This window comes from Vicia villosa, linkage group LG1 (genome assembly GCF_029867415.1).
Source record: "Vicia villosa cultivar HV-30 ecotype Madison, WI linkage group LG1, Vvil1.0, whole genome shotgun sequence".
NCBI classification, from domain to species: domain Eukaryota; kingdom Viridiplantae; phylum Streptophyta; class Magnoliopsida; order Fabales; family Fabaceae; genus Vicia; species Vicia villosa.
In genome coordinates, this window is record NC_081180.1 from 116,513,753 (window position 1) to 116,529,648 (window position 15,896).

At 36.1% G+C, this 15,896-nt stretch overlaps 1 protein-coding gene across 1 annotated transcript; it reads left to right on the forward strand.

Annotated features, from left to right (window-relative positions):
* Positions 1–1,296: 1,296 nt before the first annotated feature.
* LOC131652365 (uncharacterized) lies at positions 1,297–7,523 on the forward strand (the record flags this gene model as incomplete). Its single annotated transcript, XM_058922212.1, has 4 exons — positions 1,297–2,056; positions 2,135–2,679; positions 5,972–6,253; positions 7,455–7,523. Coding segments are annotated over 4 exons (1,656 nt in total), but the record flags the coding sequence as incomplete, so codon positions are not given.
* Between the last annotated feature and the right edge of the window lie 8,373 nt (positions 7,524–15,896).

The window sequence follows — 15,896 nt, forward strand, 5'->3', positions numbered from 1 at the left end:
CAAATATACTTGTTGTAACCTTGTGTTACCCTAGGATTTCGACTTATTAAATAATGGTAAATAATCCCTGAAACAGGTGAGATTATTAAAGAATCTAAAGAGAAAAGTCTGACTAAAAGGTCTTGTTTAGTCAAAGCTGACGTTCGACTATCTATAAATCATCATGGCCAAGGTTCGACTAGAATTAGTCAATATGCATGTTCGACTAGAACAAACAGAAAAAAGTTAGACGTTTTGTTTAAGTATAGCCCTGAAGTCGGAAGGCATCAGAAGTTAAGAGGCAGTTTCAAGCAGTTTTCTGGCAGTTTTCACAGGACGCGTGGAGGGCTCACAGTTGAAGATATTGCATGTCAAAGACACATGTTGACTGATAATCAATCGACCGTTAGTAGTAGTTATTTTATTTTTACTATTTAAGCAAGTTCCATAGGAACAGTTTAGGGTCCGCATTATCTACAAAACACAAGTAAACTCAAATCTCTGTGCAATAATGAGTGACGAGTGCAACTTTGGAATGTACGTATGCGTACCAGTTTGATTTATGCAATCATTTTACGTTAAATCTCATTTTCAGTGCACATTTACTGCTCTTTTATTGCTTTTATTTACTTTAAAGCCTTTAATTTCAGTGTTTACTTTTACTTTAAAGTTATTGCTGCATTTAATACAAACCAGATACACGTAATAAACAAATTAAAGCAATTAGTCCTGGAATATTCTAGTTGATTCCGTAAAAGTAACCTTTAAAAAGGAAACTAGCGCTTGTTTACCATTTTTCTAGGTAAACAAATTGGCACGTCCAGTGGGACCCGTCAATTGCTGTTTGTTTTATATTTGTTAGTGTAATAGTTATGCATGATACTAAGAAGTGGTCGAAAATTAACTAGCATGTCTGAAGTTAATGCAAATGATTCTGACCTTTCTAGAAACCAAGGAGTTGTTCTAACCGGAACAACATCACAAAATGCTGCAAATTCGTCGCTAGTTAGAACAACAAATATTGGTGGATCGACGGCAGCAACATTGGTATCATCACCAATGAATGTACGGTCACCGTTTAACCCATTACGACCGCCGTTTCATGGAATGCTACCTCCACCAGGTTTTAATCCTCAGTTTGGAATGCCTACGTCTATGATGCAAGAATTGCACACAAATCCTTCATTATATTCGGACAGCATGATGGCAACAAGCACATCAAATCCAGGGGGTCGACCTATGGGCATAGGTTACAATAACCAGGCTTTGCCATCGTTAAGTACTACGTCAATGTTGTCAATTCGACAACAAATAGACGAAAGTAATCATGAAATGGTGAATGCCCTTACTCAACAAATGGGAACTATTTTTACTCCCATGATAAACAACACGAACCAAAGTTATGAAATATTGGCTAGACAAGTGGCCAGAATAGCAGATTTCTTTGGAGCACCCCCACAACAAAACCTTTCGACTCCACAAGGGTCAAATGTTAGAGTAGTTGAAACTCCTAGAAATGGGGAACAAATTGAACAAGAAATCCCTAGAGTAGTACAAAGGCATCAAGATGCTGATCAGGTTCTTAGAAATATCCAGCAAGATGTCAATGTTGGACACAATAATATCTCTAATGTAGTCGAACAAATCTTAGTTCAGAATGGAATAAATGTAGGTTTGCACAGACCAAATTTTGTTTCCCCATTGTCAGAGTACGTAAGGCAGACAGAATTGCCTAGGGGTTGGAAAATTCCAAAATTTACCAAATTTGCTGGTGAGACTGGCGAATCGACAGTCGAACATATTGCTAGGTTCCAGACAGAGGCTGGAGAATTAGCAAACAATGAGAATTTAAAAGTGAAATATTTCCCAAGTTCTTTAACAAAAAATGCCTTTACTTGGTTCACGACCTTACCTCCACAATCTGTATTTTCATGGAGTCAGTTAGAACGATTGTTCCATGAACAGTTTTATATGGGACAGTCGAAGATTAGTTTAAAAGAATTAGCTGGAGTTAGGCGAAAGGGTACAGAAACGGTCGATGACTACCTCAACCGTTTCAGGTTATTGAAAGCTAGATGTTTTACACAAATTCCTGAACATGAGTTAGTCGAAATGGCTGCGGGTGGGTTAGATTATTCCATAAGGAAGAAATTAGATACCCAACATTTAAGGGATATGGCACAACTGGCAAACAGAGTACGCCAGGTCGAAAGGCTAAAAGCTGAAAAAGCCAGAGTTAGTAAATATCATAAGAAAGAAAAGATAGCTTATGTTACTACAAATGAGTTCGACTCTGATAGTGATAGTGAATACGAAGAGGGAGAGGTCAATGTGGCTGAATTGAAGCCAGGACCACCATATATTTGTAAATTACTCAAGCCCTCAAAAGATAAAAATCCGATCGAAAATAAAAATGATAAATTTTCTAGTAAAACGTATTCATTTGATATAACAAAATGTGATGAGATATTTGATTTGTTAGTAACTGATGGGCAAATCATAGTACCCCCAAGACTTAAGAATCCTCCTCTTGAACAAAAGAATAAAAGAGGATTTTGTAAATTTCATAATTTCCTGGGTCATAAGACTTCTCAATGTGTTCTTTTCAGGGATTTGGTGCAGAAAGCTTTGAAAGAAGGAAGGTTACAGTTTGGAGAAAAGCCAAAGTCATCAATGCAAGTGGATACTGATCCCTTGCAAGTCGAAGAGGCTCACTATGCTGAGCTTGCTGATGTGATGATGGTCGAAACTACTGATGGTTTCGGCGGAAAGCAAGATGGTGCTACTGATGGCAAAGTCTTGAACATGGTCTATCCTGAACCAAACGAGAGCCTTTTGAAATTCCTTGAGAGGTGTCACAACAACAACTCTCAAGTTGGATTATGTCCAAGGTGTGATGCTGTTTTCAATGTTGATGCTGCAAACAAAGTGAGGTTCGACCCTCGTCGAGGCAAGAATCGTCAGTTCATGTATACAGGAGAAAACAGTGGTCGAAGGGCTGGAGAGTACAGGAAGAGGTTTGAAAAGCCAAAGACTTTTCGACCCAAGACGGATGTCCCTGAAGACAAGTGGGTGAAACCCATTAACTTCAGAGGAGGTAAACGTCCAGAATGGCAGATCCAAGGTACTAGAGCAAATGCTAAAGGCTCTTGGACTGATAGTGGATCTAAGAGGAAAGACTATATATCTCCAAATTACAAAGGAAAGAATCCTATGACTCGAACGCAGTGGAGGCGTTACCAAAGAAGCCATAAGAATGGCCAGGAAAACTCAAAGATGATGCAGGCAGGTTTTTCTCACTACCAGCCGAAACCTTTTCAGAGGAGATTGACTGAAGAGCAGGCCAAAGTGGCAAATGAGAGGTTGGCTACAGGAATGATCCTGGGAAAGAAACTCATCAAAGAATTAGTTGATGATGATGCTCCGATTCTCAATACAGAAAAAGAGCCTGAGTATTCTCCACTGTCGGATGAAGAGGTCGACGACAACTTTGACATAGAGTCAGATGAGTTGTTAATTGACTGTGGAATTGTATCTGTGCTTCCAGCAGAGTTCGACAGACTATCTGAGGTGTCTGAGAATGAAGATGATTTTCTCCCTGACGAGAATGTAGAAAAGACGCCTGTTTGTTATTATGTAATGGGAAAAGGAGTAGTGGAAGAACAAAAGGCTGTGTTTAAGAAGCCAGATCGAGGAATGATGTATCATTTGAAGCCTTTATTTATAAGGGCAAAAGTGGATGGGGTTCCAATAAACAAAGTGTTTGTCGATGGTGGGGCTGCTGTGAACTTAATGCCTTATTCCTCACTTCAGAAAGTGGGAAAATCTGACAAAGATTTAAGACCCCATAATATGGTGCTGTCTAATTATGAGGGTAAGACAAGTGGAATACTTGGAGTAATTCAGGTGAAATTAGCTGTTGGTTCGACTGTCAGGTCAACCATCTTTATGGTGACTGCATCTCAAGCCAATTTCAAGTTACTTCTAGGTCGAGAATGGATCCATGGTATAGGGGCAGTTCCCTCTACTTTGCATCAGCGTGTGGCCATTTGGAGGCCAGATGGTATAGTGGAAAATGTTGAAGCTGACCAAAGCTATTACAAAACTGAGAGTGGTCGCAAGCATTTCGACCAGCATCTGGCAAATGTAGCCCCTTGCTACAAAGCAGGAGAGGTGTATTCTTCTGATGAAAGTGTGTCTAAGTATTTGAACTTAGACCCAAATTATGGTTTCATTTGGAATAAGGAAGATCCCAATGAACCATTAAATCATGAAAGTCCTCCTGAGCAGGGGACAACAGTCAAAGATGATGACCACTGAGTCAGAATACCTGGCTAGAATAACGGCTTATTTGGCCGAGAACAAGGAAAAAACGGCTTTAGAAGCCGAACTAGAGAAAAATATGGCCATTGAGGCCATGATGGTAAAAAATGCAAACAATCAGGAAGTCGATCACCAGGTCGAAAGGTTTGATGGGATATACGATGACGAACCTTTAGGCTTCGAAATAGATCCATTAGGATCGGTAAAAAGAATGCAAGCTCAAGATCCTCTTGAGGAAGTTGACTTAGGTGACGGAGTCACTAAAAGACCTACTTATGTAAGTACAAAACTTACAAGTGATCTAAAGGTTAAGTTGGTTCGACTGTTGGAAGAATATAAGGATTGTTTTGCATGGGATTACAATGAAATGCCTGGTTTAAGTCGAAGTATGGTCGAACATCAATTACCTTTACACTCAGGAAAGAAACCTATCAAGCAGCTTCCTAGAAGATTTGCGCCAGAGGTTATGGAAAAAATCAAAATAGAAATTGAAAGATTACTGAAAAGCAAGTTTATTCGAACTGCGAGGTATGTCGAATGGTTAGCTAATATAGTGCCTGTAATAAAGAAAAATGGTAGCCTTCGTATATGCATAGATTTCAGAGATTTAAATAAGGCTACCCCTAAAGATGAATATCCCATGCCTGTTGCTGAAATGTTAGTTGATTCCGCAGCCGGATTTGAATATCTCAGTTTATTAGATAGATATTCAGGTTACAACCAAATTTTTATAGCTGACGAAGATGTACCTAAGACGGAGTTTCGATGCCGAGGTGCTTTAGGAACTTATGAATGGGTTGTAATGCCCTTTGGTTTAAAAAACGCTGGGGCTACGTACCAACGAGCTATGAATTCCATGTTTCATGATTTTATTGAGAAGTTTATGAAGGTCTATATCGATGATATTGTAATAAAATCTAACTCTGAAAATGGTCACTTAGACCATCTTCGACAATCTTTTGAACGAATGAGAAAATATGGACTCAAAATGAATCCTTTAAAATGTGCTTTTGGTGTCCATGCAGGGGATTTCTTGGGCTTCGTGGTTCACAAGAAAGGTATTGAGATAAACCAGAACAAGACGAAAGCAATCTTGGAGCTAAAGGCGCCAGAAACAAAGAAACAACTCCAGTCATTGTTGGGGAAAATTAATTTCTTGAGGAGATTTATTTCAAATCTAAGTGGCAAAACGAAGATTTTTTCACCACTTGTGAAGCTCAAGAATCAAGATCAATTCAAATGGGAGCCAGAACATCAACAGGCGTTCGACCAAATAAAAGCTTATTTAACTAAGCCTCCTATTTTGTTACCCCCCAATAGGACAAAGAGTATGAAATTGTACATAGCTGCATCAGGTTCGACAATTGGGAGTATGTTAGCCCAAGAGGATGATAATGGCGTCGAAAGAGCTATATATTATCTAAGTTGAACCTTAGTGGATGCTGAAACTAGGTATAATGATATTGAAAAGTTATGTTTATGCTTGTATTTCTCATGTAACAAACTTAAGCAATATATAAAGCCTGTTGATGTGCATGTGTCCTCTCATTTTGATGTTATTAAACATATGTTGTCTAAACCAATTTTGCATAGTCGAATTGGTAAATGGGCTTTAGCGTTAACTGAGTTCTCTTTAACATATGTTCCTTTAAAAGCTATGAAAGGACAGGTTGTGGCTGATTTTATAGTTGACCATGGGTTAGTCGAGCTATCTGTAAATCTAGTCGATCAAACTAACTGGAAGTTGTTTTTTTACGGTTCTAGTCATAAAAATGGATCAGGAATTGGAGTCCTGATTATTTCTCCTGAAGGACTTCCAACCAAGTTCCACTATAGAATGAAGGATGTATGTTCTAATAACGAAGTCGAATACGAAGCTTTGATAACCGGTTTGAAAGCCCTAATAGACTTGGGGGCAAAGCGAGTTGAAATTCGAGGTGATTCTGAGCTGGTAATTCGACAAATCAAGAAAGAGTATAAATGCATCAAAGAAAATCTAATAGTGTATTATGCAATAGTGGTACGCTTGTTAGAGAAATTCGAACATGTCGAGGTCTTACATGTACCAAGATCTAATAATTACATTGCCAATGAATTGGCACAGATTGCTTCTGGCTATAGAGTTTCTAAAAACAAGTTAGAAGATATGGTCGATATCAAAGAGAAAGAGACTCATGAAGTGTTAGACAAGTTGGGTCAATTGTCGACGTCAAAATTTGGGGGGGTAGATGACAAAGTTGAAAGTAAAGATTTATATTCCTTAGAAATTTTTGCCATCGACAATATGACAGATTCTGACTGGAGAAACCCATTGGTCCAATACCTAAATAATCCAGTTAGAGGAACTGATCGAAAGATTAAATACAGAGCTCTAAACTATGTGATATTAGGAAATGATTTATACAAGAAAACAGCTGAAGGTATATTGTTGAAATGCTTAAGTGAAGCTGAAGCATATTTGGCTGTGTCAGAGGTTCATAGTGGTGTTTGTGGAGCTCATCAGTCAGGCCATAAGATGAAATGGTTGTTGTTTAGACAAGGTTTATATTGGCCGACAATGCTAAAAGACTGTATTGAATATGCAAGAGGATGCCAAGAGTGCCAGAAATTTTCAGGCATTCAACATGTTCCAGCCAGTGAATTGCATGCCATTGTCAAACCTTGGCCTTTTAGAGGATGGGCTTTGGATTTAATAGGAGAAATCAAACCTGCATCTTCTAAGCAACAAAGATTCATTTTAGTGGGAATAGATTATTTTACTAAATGGATAGAAGCAATTCCACTAGTCAATGCTGATCAAGAAGCAGTGATTAGTTTCATACAAAAACACATTATTTACAGATATGGGATTCCAGAAACTATTACTACTAATCAAGGATCAGTGTTTGTTGGTCGAAAGATGCAAGCTTTTGCAGCAGAGACAGGATTTAAATTGCTAACATCCACTCCATATTACGCTCAGGCTAATGGTCAGGTCGAAGCTGCTAACAAAGTTATTATAAATTTGATAAAAAAGCATGTGGGGAGAAAGCCAAAAAATTGGCATCAAACGCTCGACCAAATCCTTTGGGCTTGTCGAACGTCACCAAAGGAAGCAATAAATACTACCCCATTTCGTTTGACTTTTGGGCATGATGTTGTGTTGCCTGCAGAAATTCATTTACAGTCAGCTAGAATTCAACGACAAAACAGTCTTTTGTCTGATGAATACTGGAGTATGATGTTAGACGAATTAGTAGAATTAGACGAAGAACGACTAATAGCGTTGGATAGGTTGATAAAACAAAAGAAAAAAGTGGCGAAAGCTTACAACAAGAAAGTCAAAGAAAAAACATTCATGATAGGTGATTATGTATGGAAAGTTATTTTACCCATGGATCAAAGGAATAAGTTATTGGGCAAATGGTCCCCAAGTTGGGAAGGACCGTTCAAAATTTTGCAAGTATTTTCAAACAATGCATATGAAATTGAAGAACTAAATTCAGATGGTCGAATCTTGAGGATAAACGGTAAATATTTGAAGAAATATAAACCTATACTTCAAGAAATTTGCATAATAGAATAAAACCAAAAGATTATATTAAAATGGCTAAAAATTTGGCCAATCATTACAAAAAGTTCCTTATAAAGAGCATTGGCAGACATTACAAAATATAGCCAGTTAGTCGAAAACAAAATTACAAAGTTGGAAAGTTGTTCCTAAAATAAGCTAGCTTGGCTGACTCAAAGTCAATCTTAGAATCAAGTCGAGACAAGTTTTGCTTAAGTTGTCGAATGTTGCTTTCCAACTTAAGGGCATTTTCACCATGACCAAGTCCTTTCAAGACTTCTTGGTTAATAATTTCAGGCGAAGGGATTTCTTCAGTTCGGGCTAAATTGATTTTCTCTTGTTCAAGACCTTGAATCTTCTTGTTGAGAGCATCAATTTGAGCTTTGTAGTCAGCAATCTTGTTGTCGATCTCTCCCTTCTTATCAGAAAACTTTAAAGTTTTCTCCTGAAATTCTTCAACCTTTTTGGTCGAAGATGCACTGGCATCCCATTCCCTCTCCATTTCACGCTCTTTGTTCTTAACCTGACGAGTAATGTTCTTCTTCGTCATAAGGTCCCTCCAGAGCTGGTCGAAGTACGCCTCAAAATCAAAGAAGAATTGAACAACAACTGCTGGAAGAGAAGCTTTGATTAGTAAGTCTAGGATCTTACGAATTTCTCCACCAAGATGTTCAGAACTCTCAAGAACAGCGAGAAACTCAGGTTCGTTCAGATGGGTTTTTAGCTGGCATATAGCTTCGACAAGAGAAGCATCAATCTCAGCATCAGGATTGGTCGATTGAGCAGGAATCTCAAAAGAACTTGGTCGCAGCTTCTGAAGTCGAAAGAGAGCTTCTAAAGGATTAGTCTTCTTCAAGTCCAGAATTTCCTCCTGACTAAGAGAACTGTTGGAGTTAGTATCATCAGCAATAGGATGTGGTCTGGAATGAGAAGCTGCATTGTGTTCTGGTCGAGGGACATCTTCAACATTTTTTGTGACAGGTGTTTGTTCGACGATGGGTTTATTCTGAGGATCTGTTCGACTTCGACCTGGAGTGTTAGCCGAATCAGTGTTACTTCCAAAAGCATCAGTCCTCTGAGGGCTAAAAGGGTTGGAGTCAGGAGTAGCTTCAGCAATCTTTTCAGCAACCTCGACAACTTTCTCCTGAGTGTGGTTGACGGTTAGTGCATTATGTTCAAGAAAAGTGTTAGAAAACAGAGATATTGAGAGATATATTGGAAGAGAATGTTAAGTTACCTCATGAAGAGTTTGAGACGAAGAAATTGTTGGAGTTGTTTGAGGCTTAACAACCACTTTGGGAATGTTCTTTACAACTTTTTGTCTTTTTGGTGGAGTCGGAAGCGGGGGTCGTGAAAAGATCTCACTTTCCTGATTTGGTGGAGATGTAGTTTCGTCTGATTCAGTAGGAACTACCAACTGAAAAGGAAGAATAACAATTAATGAAGGTTAAGGTAGATTTGACAAGATTAAAGATCAAGTTAAGTACCTTTCTAACAGTTTTGTTTTTCTTGGTGGTGGTGTTGTTCGATGTACTGGGGCGCTTTCGACCTGGCTTAGGAGCAGGAGCTTCGATTTGATTGGTAAGATCAGGCCCTGAAAGATCTAAAATTGATATTAGAATATTGCTGTTGACAATGAAAAGAAAACGAAAGCAGATATAAAATACTTACTTATGGTAAGTTGATCCTCCAACTTGTCGAACGCAGTATTCAGTTTCTTGATAAAAGAATCTCGATCAAATAGTTGGTAGTATTCAGACCACCATTCACTAAACTCTTTAGTTGTAAAATAGGAGTTTTGAAAGGTGAAAGTTGGGTGTTCCAGAGATTGTTTGTTATGAAACTTTAAACAGTCAAGGTGTTGACGAGATGTAAACGGTCGACCGGAGTAACAAATGTCATTGTCATGAGAATATAGGCTTTTGGGCAGCATCTGGCTCAAACCAAATTGTCGAGAGACCAAATTTGGTTGATAACTTACAAGCCCATAGCACTTGCCTGTCGACTCAATGCGATGAGAAAGAAGTGTTGGGGTCAGAAAAGCAGCCCAAATAGCATTCAGTTGAGCTCGAAGGGTTGGAGTGTTCCCAGGGAAAATAGCTTTGAACCAAGTCGGCCCAAAACATCGATTGGAAAAAGGGGCCATAGAAGCTATGAATGTTTTACATTCAGAAAACAATCTCACATATTTGAGAAGGTTGGGCCTGTTAGACTCATCTTGAGGAGTTTGAAAGGCAAGTTTGATGCCTTCGACCCTCCTGTCATACATGACCTCTAGAATGGACCTGGAAACAGTGTAACCTATATGTGACTCGAAGGTGGCATTCAACCAGTGTTGCAAGAGCCAATAAGGTCCCGACAGAGAGAGTTGTTTTGGAGTTTCGTGCAGACGTTTGATCCTTAAAGATGTTATGCCTAAAGTATGGTAAAGATAAGCAAGGAGAAGCTTACCTAAAGAGACCTTTCGACCTTCATGAATCTGAATAGCCAAGGTATGTAAGCTTTGGCAATCTGAACTGATCCTGGACAAAACAGATAGTATGAGAGCCAGTAGGTGAGGAAGGCAACATGCTCTTCGTCAGAGACTTCTTCTGTCGACTTGTCATAATGATCTTGCATATACTTGGTGATGGTAGCGTTGGTGAAGTTGAAATTCATTTCTGTGGGAAGAGTTGGGTCGAAGATCTCACCCAATGGTGAAAGCCCTGTGATGGCAGCCACGTCGAAGAGAGTGGGAGTCATCATTCCACAAGGAAAGTGGAAGGTGTTAGTCAAACCTTCCCAGAAAAATATCGAAGCAAGTAACATTGGAGGACAAACCCTATGACCAGTTCTGGATAGTTGTATGGCGTCGAAGATGCCCAATTCCTCCCATCTTTGTTGCTTTTTCGCTTGAACATTGTTAAGCCAAGCCAAATACTCTTTGTTGCCAGGAGCTGGAGTCGAACGAAACACCCTAAGTGAAGGGTCCATAAACTTCAAGTCGAGGGGACGTGGTTTGTCAAAAGCTACAGGCATAGTGGTTTGGAAGCAAGGAAAGAAACCAGTGGTTTGTTCTGGATGATAACGGTGATCTGGTAATGGCCCTGAGAAAGCCATTAATCTATCAGTAATCTGAAAAGGGATTAACATCTGGTGTTGCCAAATAATGGCTTTGGCCTCTGTGAGGTTGGGTTGAGGAACAAAATCCAACCCTTATTCTTCTTCTTCACGAGACATAATAAACCCTAAAGGGTTAGTACCTGTAGCGTAAACGGTTGTGTTGGTGGTTGCAGCAGCCATTGTTGTGCATGGAAGAAGAAGAAGAAAATGGTGAAAGGTTAGAAAAGAGGGGTATTTCTTTCTGAAACGTTTGAGAAGAGAAGGAAACGAGAAGAAAGAAAGAAAAAGGAGAAGGAACCTGCACATATATATAAGCTGGTAGTGACGTCAGCAGAAAACGTGCAAAAAGAAGTTGTAGAAATCAAAGGTCATGTCAAAGAAACGCTTTGGAAACTGGTTTTTAGAAAGTGGGGAGCAGTTATAGCCCACTACCTAAGATTTAGGTAATAATTAGTACCTAGGGATGCGCAAAGTAATCATGGCGTCAGAAGGGAACAAAAGTCGAAACCTAAGAAAGAACTGAAACGCCATTTTTTCTCTTTCCTAAAGTCAGTCGAAAGAAGTCGCTTGGGGGGCAATTTGTTACCCTAGGATTTCGACTTATTAAATAATGGTAAATAATCCCTGAAACAGGTGAGATTATTAAAGAATCTAAAGAGAAAAGTCTGACTAAAAGGTCTTGTTTAGTCAAAGCTGACGTTCGACTATCTATAAATCATCATGGCCAAGGTTCGACTAGAATTAGTCAATATGCATGTTCGACTAGAACAAACAGAAAAAAGTTAGACGTTTTGTTTAAGTATAGCCCTGAAGTCGGAAGGCATCAGAAGTTAAGAGGCAGTTTCAAGCAGTTTTCTGGCAGTTTTCACAGGACGCGTAGAGGCCTCACAGTTGAAGATATTGCATGTCGAAGACACGTGTTGACTGATAATCAATCGACCGTTAGTAGTAGTTATTTTATTTTTACTATTTAAGCAAGTTCCATAGGAACAGTTTAGGGTCCGCATTGTCTACAAAACACAAGTAAACTCAAATCTCTGTGCAATAATGAGTGACGAGTGCAACTTTGGAATGTACGTATGCGTACCAGTTTGATTTATGCAATCATTTTACGTTAAATCTCATTTTCAGTGCACATTTACTGCTCTTTTATTGCTTTTATTTACTTTAAAGCCTTTAATTTCAGTGTTTATTTTTACTTTAAAGTTATTGTTGCATTTAATACAAACCAGATACACGTAATAAACAAATTAAAGCAATTAGTCCTGGAATATTCTAGTTGATTCCGCAAAAGTAACCTTTAAAAAGGAAACTAGCGCTTGTTTACCATTTTTCTGGGTAAACACCTTGTTATCCGGGACTGTTGGAAGCAAGATAGTCACTTTGAGAGGATTGTTCTCCTAGTGGACTTAGTGTAAAATTCAAGAGGATTGTTCTTGGCCAAGAGGATTGTTCTTGGTGTTTTTGGTTTGTCTTATACAAGTTACCAACTACAGTGAAATCTCTTATTGCGTAAGGGGACTGGAGTACTCTCGAGTTGTAAGGGGAACCAGGATATATCCTTGTGTGATTTATTTTTCTGCACTTTACCTCTTTCATAACCTCACCATAAACTAGAAAAATAATTTCATCTTCACTAAAAACCGTTAAAGCTTTAAAGAACCTAATTCACCCACCCTTTTAGGCGAATTTCATACTTACATAAATGTAAAGACAATCTGAAAGATAAAGAAATATGACTGTAAAGGGTTTGTTTTAAAGGTAAATGGCAAAGGAAGATAAATTGAACAAAAAAGTAAAGGTTTTCGACTGGAAAAGTAAAGGAAATGTAAATGGCTTTGAATATAAATAAATTGCTTTTAAACTGTAAACAAGAAAAGTGTTTCAAACGTACATTTTTCAGAGAGACTCGTTTTCCAATACACTAGACACTTTGAGTTTTTTTTTAGTATAGTACAATGTTGAACACACATAAAATCTATTTACTAAGACTCCTATATATACTAATTCGACTACAACAGTCTTCTACTCTAAAGATGACACGTTTCCGTCTGCATGTGCTTCGTCTCTTGCAAGCCTCCACGCGTCTTTCTCAAGGAACGGATAAAGCCAAAAAAATCCCGCCATTGGCCTATTTGAAAATCTTCCCTGTCGAACTCTAAGTCCGATTAACTTAAAATATTTTCTAAGTCCCAGATAGACCAACAGCCTATCAGTATGATTAGCTTCTTCGTCAAACATCTTTGTCGAAGATGCCTTCTGTTGAGAATAATGTAAGTGTGAGTAAGTGGGGAAATAGTCTCACATTGGATAGGAATGTGGTGATTTGAGCATTTATAAGTGGGAGAACTCACTCACCTATCACCTTAAGGTTTTAGGTGGACAAGCGGTGTGTCTCCCACAAAGGTGTGTTGCTCAAACGAAAAGTCGCGAAAATAAGAATGTTCCTCGCTCAATCCTCCCCCCAAAATTGCGCTAACACCTTCAACCTCTGTCGAAGTTAATCTTCCTTCATGAGATCAATCCTCTGTTTCTTCAGAATCTTTTTTTCAATGAGCGTCGAATTTGCAGCTAACATGTCGTCTCTGGAAATAAGTTGCGTCGCTACCCCTTTTTGGATGACAAAATCAATCTACTATCAAGCTATTAAAAAAGAAGTCCAGCATTCTACCCAAATTATCCTTTTTGTTTCAATAATTTACAAAGCAAAAAGGACTAAATTGTCTTTTCATAATCCAACCATTTTATTCAACTTCCTAACAAATCAAAATGCAACACATGTCCCCCAATCTTTCACTTTTCAAATTATCATTTTTCTTTTCTCTCTACAATATTTTCACTTTCATTTTAATTTTCTCTCTCTCAATTTTCTCTTTTATTTTTTAAACATAAATTAATTAATAAATTGAATTAACATAATTATTAAAAATATTATTTTCAAATGTCAAAATTATTCATAATTATTAACAAAAATATTTTCAAATGTCAATATTTCTATTTTCTCACTGAAAACTATCAGCAAAATACATATTTTATTTAGCAATTGTTTTTATTTGAGACACAAATTTCTTATTTTCAAATGTCAAAATTTTTATTTTTCTCATGGGGCACTATCAATAAAATATCTACATGTTTATTTAAATAAAATCTATATCATATTATATAAATTTGTAACGGGACACGATTAGTTAAATTCACGCAACTTTTTTTTATAAATATTGCTTTCAATATTTCTATTTTCTCACTGAAAACTATCAGTAAAATACATATTTTATTTAACAATTGTTTTTATTTGAGACACAAAATTCTTATTTTCAAATGTCAAAATTTTTATTTTTCTTACGAGGCACTGTCAATAAAATATCTACATGTTTATTTAAATAAGATCTATATCATAATATATAAATTTATAACGGGACACGATTAGTTAAATTCACGCGATTTTTTTTTATAAATATTGCTTTCAATATGCATTTGTGTATAAAACCACCATACAAAATTATTCTAACATATGCAAATGCATGAATATCATTATTCTTTATACAATTATATTTATCATTTAATATTATAAATATATAAACAAATTTTATATATATATATATATATATATATATATATATATATATATATATATATATATATATATATATATAATATTATATAATATCAAATAAATGTACCCATGCGGCAGCACGGGTGATTTACTAGTTCTTTTAAAAAGAACATTCATTGTATTAGGAGACACGACATTGTTATGCATGAGTCTTTACATTATTTGTAAAAAAAATCACTATTTTTGTGTTAGAAAAACAAAAAAAATTATAAATAAATAGTATAAAAACATATTAATTCAATATTATGTTATGAAGCAATGATATAATTTGAATTTTAAATTAATCTTTCGAATGTATTTATTGAAACTGGAAGTTTTTAGTTTTACTATCAACAACCATCTAAATTAGTAGAATTTATTGTGAGTATACCATCTAAATTAGTAGTATTAATTGTGATTAAGTTCTTAGTCAAAAAAGTTGTGATTATGTTCGGAAAAAAATACATCTAAAAAAAATGAAAGAAGCTTATTTTTAAAGACAAATATTTTAAATTAATAGTAGTATTTAGGGGTGGACAAATTTCAGCCGACCGATTCAAACCGACTAATTTATTATAATTTTTGTGCAAATAGTTCGGATCGGGTGTCGGGTTGATTTAGTTGCTTAATTTGGATAGTATATGATTGATTCGGTCGGGCTTGAATGATTATTTTGAATCTGTTGAAAACTGAATTCGACCGAACTCAATTAATATTTAATTTTTTTATTTTTATTATTAAATATTGATAATTTTAAAAATGGAGTTGAATAATATTGTTATGATATTATCTTTTTTTATAAGAGGTTGCTATTTATACACCATTGTTTCTACACTGCATTTTACATCCAGCATGATAATAAAGCAAAATGTATTGGCACATAAATCAAAGTTGAATAAATTATTTAAAAAAATAAAATTGATACTTTTAGTGGATGTTTATAAGGTGTAGGAGTAAGTTATAGTGTACATATAGCTTTTCTCTTTTTATAAATCTAATAATGACATTGCTTATTGAGAAGAATACAAGAAAATGCAATACAAAATTTTAATTGTTATTTACTTTGTGCTTTAAAGTATGACAATGATCAAATTAATTCAAATGATATTGAAAATATTATCACATAATAATAAAAAAATTTAATAATAAAAATATAATATAATTTTAGAATTTTGATTATTTTTTTTAAATTAAAAAATAAATGTTGCTGAATTTTATAAGAAATAATTTTTAAGAATTTGGTTTAATAAATATTAAACCGATTAAATCTATCCGATTTATTTAATAAATCGATCTAATTGAATCCATCAAAAATTAAAATTTTATCGATTAGTATTGAGCCTTTAAAAT